This window comes from Electrophorus electricus, chromosome 3 (assembly GCF_041902795.1).
Source record: "Electrophorus electricus isolate QZ-2024a chromosome 3, ASM4190279v1, whole genome shotgun sequence".
Classification (NCBI taxonomy): domain Eukaryota; kingdom Metazoa; phylum Chordata; class Actinopteri; order Gymnotiformes; family Gymnotidae; genus Electrophorus; species Electrophorus electricus.
In genome coordinates, this window is record NC_137499.1 from 34,442,351 (window position 1) to 34,459,598 (window position 17,248).

The following is a 17,248-nucleotide window of genomic DNA, read 5'->3' on the forward strand; positions in this document are numbered from 1 at the left end:
TTTTATTCTTCAAAATCCATCCTGAACCTAGCCATTCACAAGTTTCACCATTCAGAATGTGAGCCATCTTTTTTTTTTTTGGGGGGGGGGGGGGGGGGGCATAAACAAAAACATATATCCTTGGAAGTCTTGCGTTAATGTTTCAAAAGGAGCAAAATATATTTAAGCGATATAGACAGTCAAAATATGGAAAGTAATATAATCCAAAGGAGGTCCATTTTATTGCCAAAGAGGACAAAAAGCACTGACAAAACAGAACCAAATGTATAAACAAAGCAGCACAACTCTTCAGGCCAATCAAAGCTTTACAAACAAAAGATCTATAGGAGGTGTAGGTTTCAGCTGCCCAAACTCACATACACACAACACCAGGCATAACTGTTGTTGGCACAAGCACATCGGGTCATTGAGGACATTTACCATCATTCTGGATGGGGATCAGGTTTCATGCAGACAAGCACAAATTCATTTTTCAGACATTCTCACTCGCCATATGATCAATCCAAGCGGAGGAGATGGAAAAAGATGTCTAGACTTTATGTGGAATTCATTATATGGAATTAGATTACATTCCGTAGACATTGGGATGGTGTTCCATGACCATTCACATCAAAACTCAACACTCTCTCATTGAATGGGGAAAAAACAAACAAACTGAGAAAGGGATCCATCTCCAGAACAGCCAGATTCTTTCTTAACTATGCCTTATTCCTCCTGTAACGGCTTTGTTATGATCTGAGTAAATGAGATTGAATGAGGATGTGGGGTGATGTTTCTCATCATTAGCCAAGCTAAGATCTGGCGCCTCCTAGCTGGGGGAGAGGGCAGGGCTAGGCTCAGTGCTGATGTTGACCAAACACTCGCTGGACTTGAGACTGGCCAGGGACTTACAGCTGGGCGAAGACGCAAGAGAACCACACAGGCCCAGCATAGATGGAGTGGTGTCTTTAGCTAGGAAAAAGAAAACAAGTTTATTCACATGCTGGATGCAGGGTTCCTGTCCCACAGACTGTCCCACACACAGTGTGTGTGTGTGTGTGTGTGTGTGTGTGTAAGTAAATGTAAATGGGTGTTTATGTGCATACCTGCTGAACACCAGACGGTGTCTCCATTTTGCTTCTCACCTCTTTTGAGGGAATCTTTTGAGCTCAGACTGGCCTCGCTGGAGAAGTTCAAACTGTGAAAACTTCTCCTGAACAAACATGACAACAATTTGAAAGCACAAAACCTGACCTACAGTTTCATACCAGTTCATCTTATGTATTTACACTGAGCTGACACACAGGCACACCTACCGGCGGAAAAGCTGCACACCCCCTTGCTTGCCAGGAGCCTGTGTGGATGGCCACTGGCTGACTAACGAGACTGACAGATCTTTTGGCAAATGGGCTGGTTCACATGGAATAACACCAGTCCTACACGACACAGGAAGCCAATGGACCAGACAAAGGAAAAAAAAAGAAAGAACGAGCAGGTCATATGAATGTGGGGGCAGAAGTTGGTATGCAGAAGATTCCATTCCGTAGTGCTATTCTGCATTTGTGAGCACTGCATGCATTTCTGTGAAGGCGTGCATTCATATCTGTGAACGCATGTGCATATGTGCATCTACCCTATGTGTGGTCATAAGCAGGTGTGTCATGTGTCTGTCTATGTACAGTTGTGCCTGGAGCTCCAGTATAATAGCTTCCAGCTCTTTCTTCTCCTGTTGGTTTTGGACCTGCAAATCCTCCAGTTTGACATTAAGTCGCTTATTTTCTGTTTCCACATTCTTCAGCTGGGACTCTCGCAACCGGACCAACTCCTCCAGATAACCCTGGAGATGAAAACAGATGGAATACACTTTATACACAGCTTATACAACATTAATGTATATAGCCTAATAGCAAATCTAACAAAAGTTTTGCTACTACCCCAAATTATTTAGAAAAAATAAATGAACTATAGATCCTATATATCCTACTACATACATATTTATTTTACCAAATGCAGTTTTTGCATTCATCTAAGCTTATGTGCATGTCTTTGTGCAAGTGTATTCTTGCACCTTCACCTTCTGTGCGTAGACGATCTTGAACCTTTGCTCCATCTTGCGACACTTGGTGCTCCAGCTCTCCTCGTCAGTGAGCAGTGGAAGGTAAGGATGCTCAGTCATGCTATCCTCACTTGCACTGCTGTCCACGCTGCGCCGCTCCTCCTCATCACTCAGGTAGTCATAGCTACAGAGAGAACCAGCATCACTCAGGCAGTCATAGCTACAGAGAGAACCAGCATCACTCAGGCAGTCATAGCTACAGAGAGAACCAGCGCCACTCAGGCAGTCATAGCTACAGAGAGAACCAGCGCCACTCAGGTAGTCATAGCTACAGAGAGAACCAGCGCCACTCAGGTAGTCATAGCTACAGAGAGAACCAGCGCCACTCAGGTAGTCATAGCTACAGAGAGAACCAGCATCACTCAGGTAGTCATAGCTACAGAGAGAACCAGCACCACTCAGGCAGGCATAGGTACAGACCCAGAATCACTCAGGTAGTCATAACTACAGAGAAGCCCAGCACCACTCAACTCAGGTAGTCATAGCTACAGAGAGAACCAGCACCACTCAACTCAGGTAGTCATAGCTACAGAGAGAACCAGCATCACTCAGGTAGTCATAGCTACAGAGAGAACCAGCACCACTCAGGCAGGCATAGGTACAGACCCAGAATCACTCAGGTAGTCATAACTACAGAGAAGCCCAGCACCACTCAACTCAGGTAGTCATAGCTACAGAGAGAACCAGCACCACTCAACTCAGGTAGTCATAGCTACAGAGAGAACCAGCATCACTCAGGTAGTCATAGCTACAGAGAGAACCAGCATCACTCAGGTGGTCAGAGCTACAGAGAGAACTGGCATTACTCAGATAGTTACAGCCACAGAAAGAAGCAGCATCACATTTAGATAGTCATAGTATTGAGAAAGCAAATAAGTAATCTCTCTGTAGATACAGATGCATTGCAACAGCACTGACTGAAGTAGCTTCAGGAAAATCCTCACACTTCAGATAGAGGCATTTTTAAGTATTGCTGTTCTTAACCAGTCAACAAAGTTATAATCTCAGTGACAGGAAACACTGTCTAATATGTTGGTTTTATAGTACACAGAAAACATTTTAAAATAGTTCCACTTAATTTTAGTCTTTCTGAATACTTGTAAATCAAAGTGATACATTTTTGTTGAAGAGTGTTATACTGAGGATGTCAACTAATGTAATGAACAGCACAGACAGCAACTATGAGCACATCAGCATTTGTGAGTTTGTTAGACTATTACAGAGAAAGAATCCACTGGTGTATTTAAGATTAACACGGCAGGAGTCAAGTTTAGCATTAGCATCCCTCACCTCTGGGTAAACTTCAGGTATGGTGTGTAATCAATCACAGCAGGTGTCTTCCCATCCAGTACCTCTCCCTTCAAACAGAAACTAAAAGGGGAAGGGAGAGAGAGAGAGAGAGAGAGAGAGAGAGAGACACAGACAGACAGACAGACAGACAGAGACAGACAGACAGACAGAGAGAGAGAGAGAGCACAAGATGTTCGAGATCAGAGTATCAGTGATGGTTTCCGATTATGACTCAGTGGCATAAAGTGTGAAGTCATGTGCAGAAAACGATGTGTACAGGAGCGGGTGAGGGGGTAATGAACACATTACCTGTGGTGCAGGTGTGTCTGCTCTCACCTGAAGTCAATGGCACTGAGTCCAATCAGCATTCCTGTCAGCACTGTAGCTTCCTCGCGAAGCATGATAGCCCCATCATCATAAAACCTCCTGCAGAACACAAACGTCCACCCACACACCATGGCTAGCACTCAGTGAACAAACTTCACAAACGAATAGGACCTTCTTCATTCGTTCCCTCTCAAGAAAAGTCTTCATCTTATTTGGGAAATGTCCCAGGGCTTTATCCTTTTAGGGAGTGACAGAGCGATACTCCTGCAGTCTCTTTGTGCTACAGTGTCTTTTACAGACATGCTGAGGCCACGTGGATACCAACCTTGTCGTCCGCGTGTCCCGTAACGCGGTGGCGATGTACTCAGACAAGCGCTTCTCCATGAGAGCCATACGGATCCATGCCCGGCCCTACCAGAAGAGGGCACAAATGAGACAACGAGAAGAAAAGACGTGACACCAAGCCGGAAGGTAAACCAGAGTCAGAAAGGGGAACCGTGATAGCCCCTCAGCGACAGAGGAAGAGCCAGTGTTTAGGAGTGGTAGGTGAGCCAGTGTTTAGGAGTGGTAGGTCTTATTTACACAGACAGAGTTTATCTTTAGACAGCGATAATGCTCAGAAACAAAGACTCAGATGGGAAGCAGAGTTAAATATCAGATTAAGTAATGAATGGTGGGAAGTTAGGTGCTAGGTGGTGTTCAGACCTCAGTCTCTTGTGCACATCTCATTCTATTAAATATACAATACACAGACCATTTGTATAAAGCCAAACTTGCAAACATTTACCCACAAATGGAGCCGTTGTAACTGATGTAATGGCTTCCCATGTGATCTCACATGTTTTGGGCATGCCACAAACTCCAACCCTTTGGAATTTTGTTTTTAAAGCACTATCCAAAATAACCAAATGTTAATTAACTGCCATCACCGCTGACTGGCAGCTTTTTTAAAGCTTGCAAAATTTACATTTACCATTTACTTTAAAATTTACTTTACCATTTTTCCATGAATTCAAAACCTTTCATTTAACATCTTGACACCCTGCCATATCTCCCCACTGGTCGGTACCAAATATTGGTATCATGGTTGAACTTAATACCCGAATGCCTCCGTTATTAGACTGGGGATGTTTTGGTTTGGGCGTATGTTTGAATGTTTGACCCTTGCTGTTCTTGTACATCCATAGTCCCATTTCATTGGGTGGGAGGTCTGTTGTGTGTTGCTTCAAAAATCTCTAAGTGAAAGTACTTGTAAAAGACAAGTGGGAGGAGAGGAGGAGCAGAGATGCTTGCCTTGGCCCGGGACGTGCTGATGTTCTCAATGTTCTCAATGCTGCTGATGCAGTTGTTGTGAACTTTGCTGCAGGCCACACGCACATAATCCCAGAAGCTCCTCTGGCCATCCGAGCTGAACCAGCCCCCCGGACCTGAAAACGTTTTTGATGACTCGTGACATCTAAACCTGCTCGTGTGTCGAGCTGTATTTGGAGGTGAAGGTTTCCACCATTTTACCTTTGAAGCGGTGACTGAGTATGTGCTCCAAAATGGCTGCAAAATTAATAAACTCCTCTGATGAGTCATCAATGGGCTCGGCTGTGTACTTCTCCAGTAGGGTCTTGACCGAAAACCTGAAATATAGAAGCAGGACTGTTAGAAATACTGGAATAGAAAAATACTTGAGAATTGCACAATTAATACATTTGAATAGATTTATTTGTAAACAGAAATGCTATACCACATTAATTAAAAATAATTCCATCTCTCGCTCACACACACACACACAGGCTCAAGTTCTGTTCTCTAACTGAAGGACTGGCAGCATTTGGGATTGGTGCCATGGCAGGCCACTGAGGTCAGCCTCAATTGTTCTGTGTGCTATACAATGCGCCTCTTCAGATGCCCTGCCCCCCATTACCATGACAACAAGCACAATCCTTGTGGCCCAATCCAATCAGGCAATGCATCTGTCAGCGACGTGACGACCCTTGTCCATTTGCTTGGCTTCCATTCCATACCCTGTACTTTTTTTTTTTTTTTTTTTTTTTTTTTTTAAAGATCAGCTTCATGGGCAGAAAATGACAGAATACCCTAAACACAAACACCCACACATTCTCTCACACTCTCTCTCCACCCACTCACTCAACTAGCAGTGGCCTGATCTATTTAGGGCTGCTCTCAGAATTGGTTCAGATTTGTCGTTGTGGATCTCCCCAGTCCTGCAAGGCTTTCCTGCCCGGGTCAACCTGCAGGTTTCCGACATGTACGACCTGCTCTAGCCCTCACACTCACTGGCAGACCACGAAAAACAGGCTGAGCAAGCGCTGGCTGAAAGGGTTTCCGGCTCCTTCATGCCTTCATGGGGAACACCAGCATCACCGAAGGCAAGACGGCCCTCTCCGTGGGCGGCTCCTCTATAGCCCGTGGCAGGACCTCCATTACCATGGGCAAGTCGTCCATCACCCGTGGGGTCACCACCACCTCCATGGGCGATTCCACCATCACCAGGGGCAAGACCACCATCTCACTGGGCAGAGCCAGTTTCAGCAGGGGCACGACCACCACCTCCTTCCGCAAGGCCCTTCTGCCCAAGCGCAGGACCACTTAAGGGGGCAGGAGCAGCGCGAGCGGCAGCACGAGGAGCAAGATGCCGAGCGCGAGCGAAGACAGTGGGGCGAGCGACGCGAGACACAAGGGAGCGGGGAGGGAGCCACGGCAGGCGGCCAGCAAGGCTTCCCTTTTCATGAGAAAGACCATCTTCACCAAAGGGAAAGTCAAGTTGCTGAGGTTCAAAAACACCATCTCGCTGGGAAGCACAGCCGTGTCGAGGAGCAAGACCAAGCTGAGGCGGGGACAGACTGCCTTTGCGGTGGGTACCACCACGATTACACATGGCGAGACCACTAGCTCCTTAAGCAAAGCCACATTAACTCAAGGGAAGAGGTCTGTAACTGTAGTGAAAACACTCCTCAAAAGAGGCAAAGACACTCAGTGGAACCTCTACTGGGATTTTCATCTTTGACTGAAGCACACAAACGCATTCAAATACATACACCCACACACAAAGAGACTTGGGGATAAAGAACGTTCATGCAGGTTAGTTGCTGTGTTAGACGCAAGTGTTTGGCCTGTCTGAAAAGTTACTGCATGTTAATTCAGCTTGGAATCTGGTATGAAATTCTTGTTCCTGAATTGGAACATGACTGAAAAGTCAAAAGCTGATTTAAAAAGACACCAGGTCCACTAGTGAGAGGTTAGCTGACCATGGATTCGAATGTCTGATTCAATGTGGGTTTGAAGCAAGAGCTTGGCTGTTGTGACTGGGCAGGGTTTCAGTATGGAACAGCTGGTATGAAGTAATGTGAATACACCCAAGAGGGCATGTGGCCAATCACAAGTGTTCTGTAGTATTCTGTTTTTTAGGCACAATCTTGTTCTAAAAGGCAACAGTGCAGATAACTTATATATGATATGATCAACACAAATACCATGTGGAATGATTAAAACACATATAGTGTAATATTTTTTCTGTCTAAACATGAGCTTAATGTAACAAACTGACTAATATCATAATTTCACCCAAGACAACAAGAATAATAAATTGTACCTCAAAATAGCTAAAAACTGTGCAATAAGTTTCTTTCTTTCATTTTTCTCTATATAGAAAAAACACATCCATTTTCACCACTTGAGAATTTACGCATACTAGCAGGTCGTGGTCTTTCAAAAAAAAGAAAAAACACAAATTTCATTTGCTTTCTGACATTTCTTGACATGCAAATATATGCTCAACCACAGTACAGCAAAAAGCCAGTGTTGAATGCAGTTAAACTTTGTTTTTATGTACAGCACTACACTTCTACTAGTACCCATGTACAGTAACTATCCAATACACCAGTTCTGAGAAACAGTGCCAAGGAACGTAGTGATGTCACCACTGATTGTACCCTTCAACAATGTGTCCTTCAGTGCATTTCCCTGCCTCGCCTCAGCAGGGGGACAATGAGACCCACTGTCCCCAGCGGCCCCCAGCGAGGTCTGCGGACTCCTACGGCTGCCTCTGTCCATTCACGGTGGACAGGGGAGGTATGTGGCCCCACCGGGGCCCACGTCGCCCCGTTCAACGAAGGCTTTATGCTGGGCACGGGGGCTGGGGCTATGGCGGCGGCAGCAGGCACGCTTAGCATTCTGGTCCCATCTCAGCACTCGCCGCGCCGACCTGTCACACCCAGCCAGGCAGCGGCCGTGCACACCAGGGCGCTGCAGATCCCGCCACTGCTGTCTGAGCATGCGATGAGCCACTGGACCCTCATCCTGTGAGACCAGGATTACAAAGTGGGGGGGGGGTTAAAGGAAAAGAAAAAAGAAAAAAAAAAAAAAAAAAAAAAAAGGGAGGACAGGAAGGATTTTTAAGCCCGAGGTGTTCAGCGTTGTCAGGACTGGCTGTGGGAGAGCAACCCCTGCCTCTCCTCCTTCTCGGCTCGGCTCTCCTCCGGCATGGGTAACACGAGCATTACGGAGGGCAGGACAGCCCTCAATCTGGGGAGCACCTCCATCAAGAGGGGCAAGACCAAGATCATGATGGGCAACTCCTCCATCTCCCGTGGCAAGAGCACCACATCGCTAGGCTCCTCCACCATCACCAGCGGCAAGACCAAGATCTCCCTGGGCGGTGCCACCTACAGCAGAGGCACCAAGACCACGTCCTTCCGAAAGGCCCTGATGCCCAAGAGGAAGACTCTTTAACAAGGAGTGAGGCCAAATCGTCCATGCAAGGGTGTGTGGGGAGGGAGTGAGGTGCCAGGGAACGTGAGGTGGTAGGGGAGGGAGGGTTTGCTCCAGTATGTCAACTAGGATGAACATCAAAAGACGGCAACGGCACCATTCCTGTGGAATTCTGAGGGCATTGTTTTGGGCAACGAAGCAAATTTTATTTGTATAGTATTTTTTCAGTATCCAAAAACTGGTGGATTGAATTTGATGTCAAGGTTGTCTTTCTGTTCCATTAATTGTTCTGGATTATGTCAAGGATGCAGATTAGTGAATCAAAGAGTCCTGCTTGTGCCTAATCCAACAGGTGAGGTTTCCTCTTTCCCTGTAAATATTTCATTTTGGGGTGAGCCATGAGATCTGATTAGCACACAGTAAGACATAACACATTTGAAATAGGTTGTTTCATCATAATAACTTATTTGTTTAGGTTCTCTTGGTTCTTTTTTGATAATGAAGATTTGATAAATGTACCAATGTTGGAATCATGAGATCTAATTTGTGTCTTGACCTACAAATCCAAATCAACACAATATCTTTTTTCCCCAATATTGACCAATCTAAATATTTGACCGTCAATCTGTCACATCACTGCACATTCTTGGAGCTGCAGATAAAGGAACAGATTAGTCAAATTACTCAAATCAAACCTTCACAAAACCAGAGGCTCTTTGTGGTCCTCTGATGACATCATTTAGATGGCTTTACAAGAGTGTACTGGCATAAACTGGACTCTTGCACTGTAACAACAGAGGGTTCTTCAAAGCAAGGAGCCCTTCATTCCCCGAGTCAAACGCTTGTAACCGATGGAAGAGACCAAACAGGGGGTTCCAGGCTAATGTGGGAGGGTGCACAGGTTAAGCACACAGCATGGCTACTGGAAGAAAGAGCTGGTATGCCTAAAATGCTAATTGGTGAATGTGGCAGCAAGATAGTCTTGGTACAATTCGACACTGAAAAACAAATGTATGGCCACTGAACAAACAGCTTTTGTGCCCTTGCACTCGCCCTTTCTGGCAGCGTGCCAAGGGAAAGCCGTGACGTTCCCTTCTGGATCACTCCACCATATGGGTGGGTTATTGGAATTTAATGCACTCTGATGCAGGCCCATCCACCTTCCTTTACTGGCCCAGAGGACCTCCATATGCCATTAGTTTGGTTGTTTTTGCCTCTAATAGCACATAAACGCTGATTCTCAGTCAAGCCATGCGGTCCGTATCTCCGCACCCACATTCTCCCTTTCTTTACCTCCTAGCTTTCCGCCTTCATTACCCAGCCTGTTCGGATCCACCGTTTCACGTGTACCCATCCCATTCCTGTATATCCCTCTTAGACCTTCTTAGTCAATATATTTCTGACACTCTTCTTTCTCCTCCCTTATCCCTCTCTCTCCCTCAACCCCTACCCTCCCTTAGAGGATGTCTGCCCTCTTCAAGCTCAGCAGCAGATCTAGGACCAGAGTAAACAACCTCTCATTACATGCCACAAACCATGACTCCCCAGACCAGCAACTGCAGATAATACAGCACTGTCAAGCACAACATAACACCTGCGCTCACAGCAGATGGAGAATTCTGTTGACCTTCCTCAGGGACTGTACTATACAAGTGGCAATGTATCCCACAACCTCCCAGATTCAGGTTTTGACGAGAAGGGTGTTATTAAATAGCTATTGTACGTGTAGAGTAAATGGCAAAAGCATGTGATTCTGAGGGATGGCGTTGGCCAAGTTAAGGGACATTGAGAATGTTGCACCAGTGGGAGTTTTTACATTGATGTACAACTCGGGTAACATCTGGATATCTGGACTTTACTTGTAGACTAAAGGTGACGTGGCAAAGGTAGATTTCACACAGGGGGAATAATGAAGGGTGCACATTGGGGCAATTCATAAGGAGACTGAAATGTGCATTTCAGTGTGATAGAAAGGCAGAGATTAAAAGAGAGCAGTAATGAATTGTTCTACCAGAAACGATGCCCACACCACCTTGCCATCTTTTCTTTTTCACTTAAATTAAATTAGTCTCAAGGTACTCATGTTCTTGCATCATCAAACGCTAATTAGATTCAGCCGTCATTGAGGCAAAATGGGAATTGGGATCGTAACACGTGTCCCGGTGAGTGCCAACAACTGCCTTATTGTGAATGCATGAAAACAGATGCAGGAGATATGTGAAGCTGTTGTGAACTTTCTCCTCTTCTGATGAAAGCCCTTGTCAACGAGGATCTCGTTTTCTTCTCAGTAGTGCCCATGTAGTGCCGTCACTGTCCAGGACAGGCCACATGTGAGCAGAGCCCGTCACCTCTAGCACCACAGAAATATCCCAAACCTTCCATCTCTCCCACTAACTCCCAGCCCTTCCCGGATGTCATTTTGCCTTGCTAACATTTACCGTCTCTTTGTCCCCCATTACTGAATCATAAAAGGGAGAGAAAAAAGTGGAAAAGCTGGAAACGTATTAAGATCCTGAAAGCATATCGTGCTTACAATATTAATGCACACATTTTATTTTCCTTAGGTTGAACAAGCCGTCTCCACCAGTTTCCCCTCAGCATCCGCCATATGAATTAGCTCTCAATACAAGACAAATCCCTTTGTTTTAACAGCCTGCACTTCTACCTAAAGTCTCCAGGCAGAGCCTTAGCAATCCTAAAACCTCCCCCCCCCCAAAAAAAAAAAACCTCAAGAGCAATAGACAAAATAGCTCCATAATCTACATCACAGGCAAAACCCCAAATAACTGAATTCAACAGAAGATGCTCATTTTGTGATCACGACGCTCTAGACTTTCATAGTGAAGTTGTGTCATCTAGAACTCTCTGGAACACACAGAGACTTAGCCAAACAGACTCTTCAGAACTGCTGGAACTCGAACCTCTCTACTCGGAATGGAAGTAATCATGCCCCATTCGCCTTTATGACACACGCAGCCGCTCCAGATCGACCCTCTGATGATGGAATTGTTTTACACTGATGTTACTGTACTTACACTATCTCATGTCATTATTCTGCATGTCATATGGGCACTTTGTTGTCCCGTGTTGACGCAGGATCAACTCACTATCCATATATTGGGATATGTAAGCAAAAAACTGATCCCAGACAGCACATGTTCTTTGAATTTCTAAACCTATGGCTTCAGACATATGTACACCTTTGGAATGTGTTAGTGAGAATTAATTGAAATACCCTAAAACATAAACAAAATTACACTGTCCCTCCCACACTCATTTTATTTAGAAAATGTGCCTGTACTGTGTGATTCCGCATTGTTCTATTATTTCTGTGAAACAGAATGTTTTGTGTGTGCATGTGTGTGGTTTAGAGGAGAAGTAAGACAAACTGCAGTGTAACTAATGCCGCAGTTCTCCACATAGCCTAGAATCCTCTTCAATAACCTTACTTAGATGCTTAGAAACTCACTCAAACACACACTAGGAAGCGAGAACAGTAATTTGAATTAGACTGGGCAGTGACAGCGTGTTCTGCAGAAAAAGCAGTTTTCGATTTAATTTAGTTCACCAAGAAACAGTGAACAGCACCACACTGCCCTCTGGAGGCCTGGCAGGCAATGAAAGGCTTTGGGGTTTTGTTTTTTTGTTGTTGTTTTTTCTCCATCGGTGCTGGACAAGAAAACTCAAGAATTTTCACTTTCATTTGCCCAAGAACAGCAGCTACAGTCTGTGGCCTCCAGAGAAAATGCTATTAAGCTAGAAACACAATATAACCGATTCTTGTCCTCTTCAACATCACCATGAAAGACTTCAGTCCATGGCTTCAGAGGACTGCAGCTGACTTTATTAGCTACATGAAAGCAAAGCTGACCACAATTTTATCAGCAGATCTCAGTGCAGTGGAAGAGTCGATGGAGAAAACAGTGTGGGAATCAGGAGTGAAGTAAAACACTCGATGATTCGAAAACCAACAAGGACCAGATTGAGAGAAACAAAAAAGAAAACAAGATTTACGTTACACATTCACACCTTCACAGTGCCAAGACAGAAGGTTTCGATTACACTAGGTAGTAGATGTAAACTGAGCTAATTTATGATTTCCCTAAAATGTAATGTTGAGCCATTGTTTGAAATGTCTTAGCTAGTTTAACTATTAATGAATTTTCAGGTTTTAACCTTTTATTCTTTTATGTCTTTGTCTTACGTAGCTTGCCTTTCAGCGTCCAAGATTACATTAGTCCTGATGTGGTCAAGTAAGGCGACTGGTGGAAAAACAATGACCACCATTCGTGTCAGTGTCTTTGTGCTTACTGAAGCCCATTTTTGAAGTTCTTGATTTTCTCTTGCTAAGTTAGTGTGTTCTGCATTTAACTAGTGTTCTACAGCCACATGCACACTAGAGCTCTGGAAAGTGAAGTTCAGACTGTGGTTCATGTTTAATAAACAGTTGCTGACTTTGTTTGCTGACCTGATATTCTTACCCTTTTTTTTTTACTTCACATTTACACTCCCAGCCAAACCTCCTACATATCTGTATGTTCCATGGGCAGTTTCACCAAAGTTTTACCAAAGAACAAACCTACACAATTGTCTGAAAAGAGCCAGGGTGTCCAGGTCACTTAGACACCCCAGACGCATACAGAACCTTTTTACTGTACTGAGCTGTAGCAGGGATGACCTCATAATCGTTTATCTCACATGGAACAATCATCTCCTTGACGTTCCATGAATCCAGCACAATGGGAGCACAGTTCGTATGTGGGCGACGGTGTTCTCTGTCCACCCAGCAGCTACACAGGGTCAGTGTCTCTGGCCCTACAGCGCTTCCCACCTACACACACATACACACTAGTGTGCCTATGAAACATTCAATGCCCACTCAGCAGACAGCAAAAACACCAAGCTATGGCTTTAACAGGCTCCATACTGTCCCACACTCCTGCAGAGTGATTGGTACAGTGGCAGTGAAATGGAGTGATTCAGCCATGACTCACTGGCGCTAATGTTAGTCCAACACACTGGGCAGGGCGCCGTAACCCACGTACACACGCACCAGGCATGGAGCGGAAGCACGAATTTGCCTGCACGCACACACCTGCAAGTGAGATCAGTAAACAGTAGTCAAGTGGTACAAGTAGATGGATACAGACTTGGCGGGTCTTTCAGCTCATCGACAGGGCCAAGTCCCAAGCCTCCATTTCTGTGGAATGTTGACCTTAAAATAAAAGACCCTCCGCTCCAACAGAAGCTGGTGTTTTATACATGAGATGAGTAAGCATCTCCACTCCCTGCTGAAGACAGCTGTACTTCACATGTTTCCACATTCCTTAATTAGTGCATGGCTTACCCAAGGCCACAAATGTGACCATCTGCTGTAAGTACAGTAACATTTAGGAGTCTCAAACTGTTCATCACAAAATGCACCCAAGTTTTTCAACAGTCAAAGATTTAATTTAAATAAATGTTGATGGTATAGCCTACTTGAAGACAAGATTAGGTCAGATACAGTTTTCCACCCCCAGCAGTCTGGGGCCTTTATACATTGCAATAAAGCATGGACTTTATTAGCTGGTCCACCCAAGGACAATAGTTTTTCTTGGATCTTGGTCCTTCCTTAATTCTGCCCAGTGACTTTTACTTACCACTGTTGCCACTGCTTTCTCGCTGGCAGTTTTTACCACTACGCAAGCCATGCAAAGAGCTGAGGCCCCTGTGGGCCATAAATGGATGGCTGAAAAATGACTACACACATTCATTCATTGTTTGACATCAAACAGATGACATAAAACGCTAGACAGCTCATCAGAACTCTTGAACGCATCCATGAAATGCTCTTACCAAAGCGGCACCAAAAAAAAAAAATTAAGGAAAAGAACCAGGATAGTTCAGTTCTGAATGCAACAGGAAGACAGGCAGATTGTAGATAGATAGATAGATAGATAGATAGATAGATAGATAGATAGATAGATAGATAGATAGATAGATAGATAGATAGACAGACAGATAGACAGATAGACAGATAGATAGATAGATTCTTTGATTAGAGGCCCCAGACATAACTTTGCTTGGGGCTTCATAAACGCCAAATCCACCCATTTGGATGCAAACATTTGTAAAACTGCTTTGTGAAAATACTATACAAATAAATTTGACTTTAATCATATTGCTTGTCATTATTAAACTTATTTAGACTGTAGTTTTCAGAAGACATTTAACTACAAACCTCATGTGCATATCAATGAGAGACAGAATGGGAAAAAGTTAACTGCTTCTCTCCCACTTTATTTGCTATTAATGCTAATGCATGGTGTAAGGAAAAGGAAATGAGTAACTACCAACAAATGTGTTAAAATGGTATAATTCCCTGTTCTCTTAATTGAACACATTAATACAAAATAATAAATAAATCTAAGCCACTCGTGCTTACACCAAAAATAAATGGAGAGAGAGATACTGACTTTATACTGGGGTTTAACCGCATGACTGTCGTCTCAGGGGGGGCTTCATCATTCTGAGTCCATCTTTTCTTTTAGTATAGAGAAATGGACTGCGGCGGACACGCTGACATAATGAGACCACGGTACGTTACTTCCGTTCCCACTGCCATCTCTCTCGCTCGGATACACTACTGAAGTGATAGTACTTTCGTAGACAGGTAGGTTTGATTTTGTTTGTTGTTAAACAGTAAGAAAATGCCACTGAAATTCTCAGTGACCTTACTGATGATAAACCTGCATCGTGTCGCACCAGGACGAGTTTGCCCTAAAGCATCACAATCCTATTGTCTTTATCATAATGTGCTTTAGACAGAGCATTCATCTCCTGGTGATATAAAAGCCGACCATTTCCGATACCGGGCCCTGGTCTGACGACACAGGCTGTATCAATAACAGTCCGTCTGCCCTTTTAACGATGCACAACCGGAGATCACCTGAAGGTGAACTGCTCATATGTGCTTATTTTTACAATCGTGTCAGTTTTAGCTGTGGAGAGCAGATGCTCAAAAGCGGTGGTTCAGCGATGTAATGCTTGTGCACAGTTTATAGCGTTAACTGTCTCGGCAACTTACCTCAAAGCTCAGGTAGGGTGGAATGAAGCCTGGTAACATTTTAACTTCAGTGAAACTCGCTTTGGCCTAGCCATTTCGTATCTCGTAAATGGTAGTGTTGCGCTGACATTATCAATAAATAACCAGTAACATTTAACTTTTTTTTAACAGTCTACGTCTTTCTTGGATTCAAGACGAAACGGCGAGTGACAATGTACCAGCCTAATGAGCGCACGCGTGAAGCACTGTCGCAGCACAAATTGAACCGTGGCTCGAATTGTGCGCTTTGGCAATGCACAGACCTGCCCACATTCGCTCGATGTAGATTTTAAAATACTACCTGCACACAGTGATGAGGTTCTTGCGCTCCACCCCGACGTTCCTAGAAGACGATTTTTTCGACGTTAGACCCATAGCCATCGCGGTCTGGAAACAACCTGTCTCCATTAGAGGGAGGCTGTGCCGCAAACCCCGCCCTCGCGTCTCCGAGACACGCCCCGCGCTCCTCGGGAAGGACGCAGCGGCAGGTTTAGCCAACTGCAGCGGACAGAATATTAAAGAGACCCTATTATGCTTATTTTTGAAGCTCAGAATTTTATTTAGGGGGTCAACCAGAACAGATTAACATGCTTCCGTGTTCCAAAGACACATTATGTTTCTCATACTGTGCCTCTCTTTTTTTTAACCCTCGTCTACAAAATTTATATTTCCACCTCAACACTCGAACGCTGTTCGACAACTAGTGATAGAAAAAAACATCGCCATTATCTCTACACAGTTGTAGGTAAAAGTGGAGCTGCAGCTGATTAGCAAAACCATTATAACACGATTAGCTGTCAAGATAGCCTCGTTATCCGAGAAGCATACAGCTGAGCACTGGATCTAGGACTTGGCTACAGCCAACATAAGACGTTACAAATCTACAAATATTAACACGTACTTACGAGTTGTAAACCTGAATCTTCCATTGGGCCACACAGTGTTGGAAATGGCCTTTAAATATTGTCCTTCAGGAGTAAGAATTGAGAACACCCAACATCGAACCAGGCAGTTTTTAAAGCAGCGTTGTGCATACAGTACAATAACTGGAATGGAAGAGTAAGAAAATTAAAGAATATGTTTGCTTAAAGAATGCAGACTGTAATATGGCTATCAAGACAATGTTCTTGATAAGGGGACTTGATCATTGAAGAGTTATTAGTATTCAGAAAGAGTAGACTAATTGGTGCATTCTCATATCATTAATGAGTCTGCAATGATAGCATGTATCTTGGATATTATACAGTGTCCTTCATAAAGACAGTGAGCTTTAATCCCAGTTTTTTTTTTAATGCTCACTCTGTCAAAAAAGATGTATAAATACACAAAGGCGAACCTTATTCAATACACTATAATACAAATACACTATACTTCCAACCACATGTGTACGATCTTTTAAAAAGTGAACAAAACTGAATTTCCCTCACTTTATTAAAATAAAGGATTTTAAAGTAAAATGTGTATATTGTTAGTTTCAAAACACATTCACTCCCCCAGTCCATAGTCTAATTTACATATCTACACCTATTCACTCGCCAAGCCCAATTTACATTGAAGTTCTTAGGTGTGTTAAAGCATTAAATGCTTTTTAAATGAGACGCAATACAGGGCAGGCAATCAAAACAGAGTTTTAACTTGTATCCGATTTAAAGGCGCAGTAAGAGAAACTGAAATGGTAAATGTAAAAATGAATTATGACCATTGTTTACAAAACATTGTAGCATAAA

At 44.0% G+C, this 17,248-nt stretch overlaps 2 protein-coding genes and 2 long non-coding RNA genes across 5 annotated transcripts; 3 read left to right on the plus strand and 1 right to left on the minus strand.

The window, feature by feature from the left end:
* Positions 1 to 197: 197 nt before the first annotated feature.
* rundc3aa (RUN domain containing 3Aa) lies at positions 198 to 16,545 on the minus strand. Of its 2 annotated transcripts, none has more exons than XM_081711255.1 (11): positions 15,823 to 16,545; positions 5,225 to 5,340; positions 5,006 to 5,139; positions 4,038 to 4,123; positions 3,722 to 3,811; positions 3,386 to 3,466; positions 2,054 to 2,219; positions 1,659 to 1,816; positions 1,296 to 1,415; positions 1,086 to 1,192; positions 198 to 951 (listed from the first exon to the last, which is right to left on the minus strand). In XM_081711255.1, exons 1-11 carry the CDS (start codon positions 15,927 to 15,929, stop codon positions 809 to 811), a joined length of 1,308 nt encoding a protein of 435 aa, XP_081567381.1. In that variant the 5' UTR covers positions 15,930 to 16,545; the 3' UTR covers positions 198 to 808. The 2 variants fall into 2 exon arrangements, with proteins under 2 accessions (XP_081567381.1, XP_081567382.1); XM_081711256.1 differs by lacking the exon at positions 15,823 to 16,545 and adding an exon at positions 5,448 to 5,500.
* On the plus strand, positions 5,728 to 12,901 carry zwi (zwilling). The gene is made up of 2 exons (XM_081711260.1): positions 5,728 to 6,578; positions 9,895 to 12,901. Exon 1 carries the CDS (start codon positions 6,069 to 6,071, stop codon positions 6,315 to 6,317), a length of 249 nt encoding a protein of 82 aa, XP_081567386.1. The 5' UTR covers positions 5,728 to 6,068; the 3' UTR covers positions 6,318 to 6,578; positions 9,895 to 12,901.
* On the plus strand, positions 7,908 to 12,901 carry LOC113569813 (uncharacterized). The gene is made up of 2 exons (XR_003409838.3): positions 7,908 to 8,786; positions 9,895 to 12,901. It is a non-coding gene; the product is annotated as an uncharacterized LOC113569813 (long non-coding RNA).
* Positions 14,907 to 15,827, plus strand: LOC145657024 (uncharacterized). The gene is made up of 3 exons (XR_014122819.1): positions 14,907 to 15,089; positions 15,241 to 15,371; positions 15,654 to 15,827. It is a non-coding gene; the product is annotated as an uncharacterized LOC145657024 (long non-coding RNA).
* Positions 16,546 to 17,248: the final 703 nt, after the last annotated feature.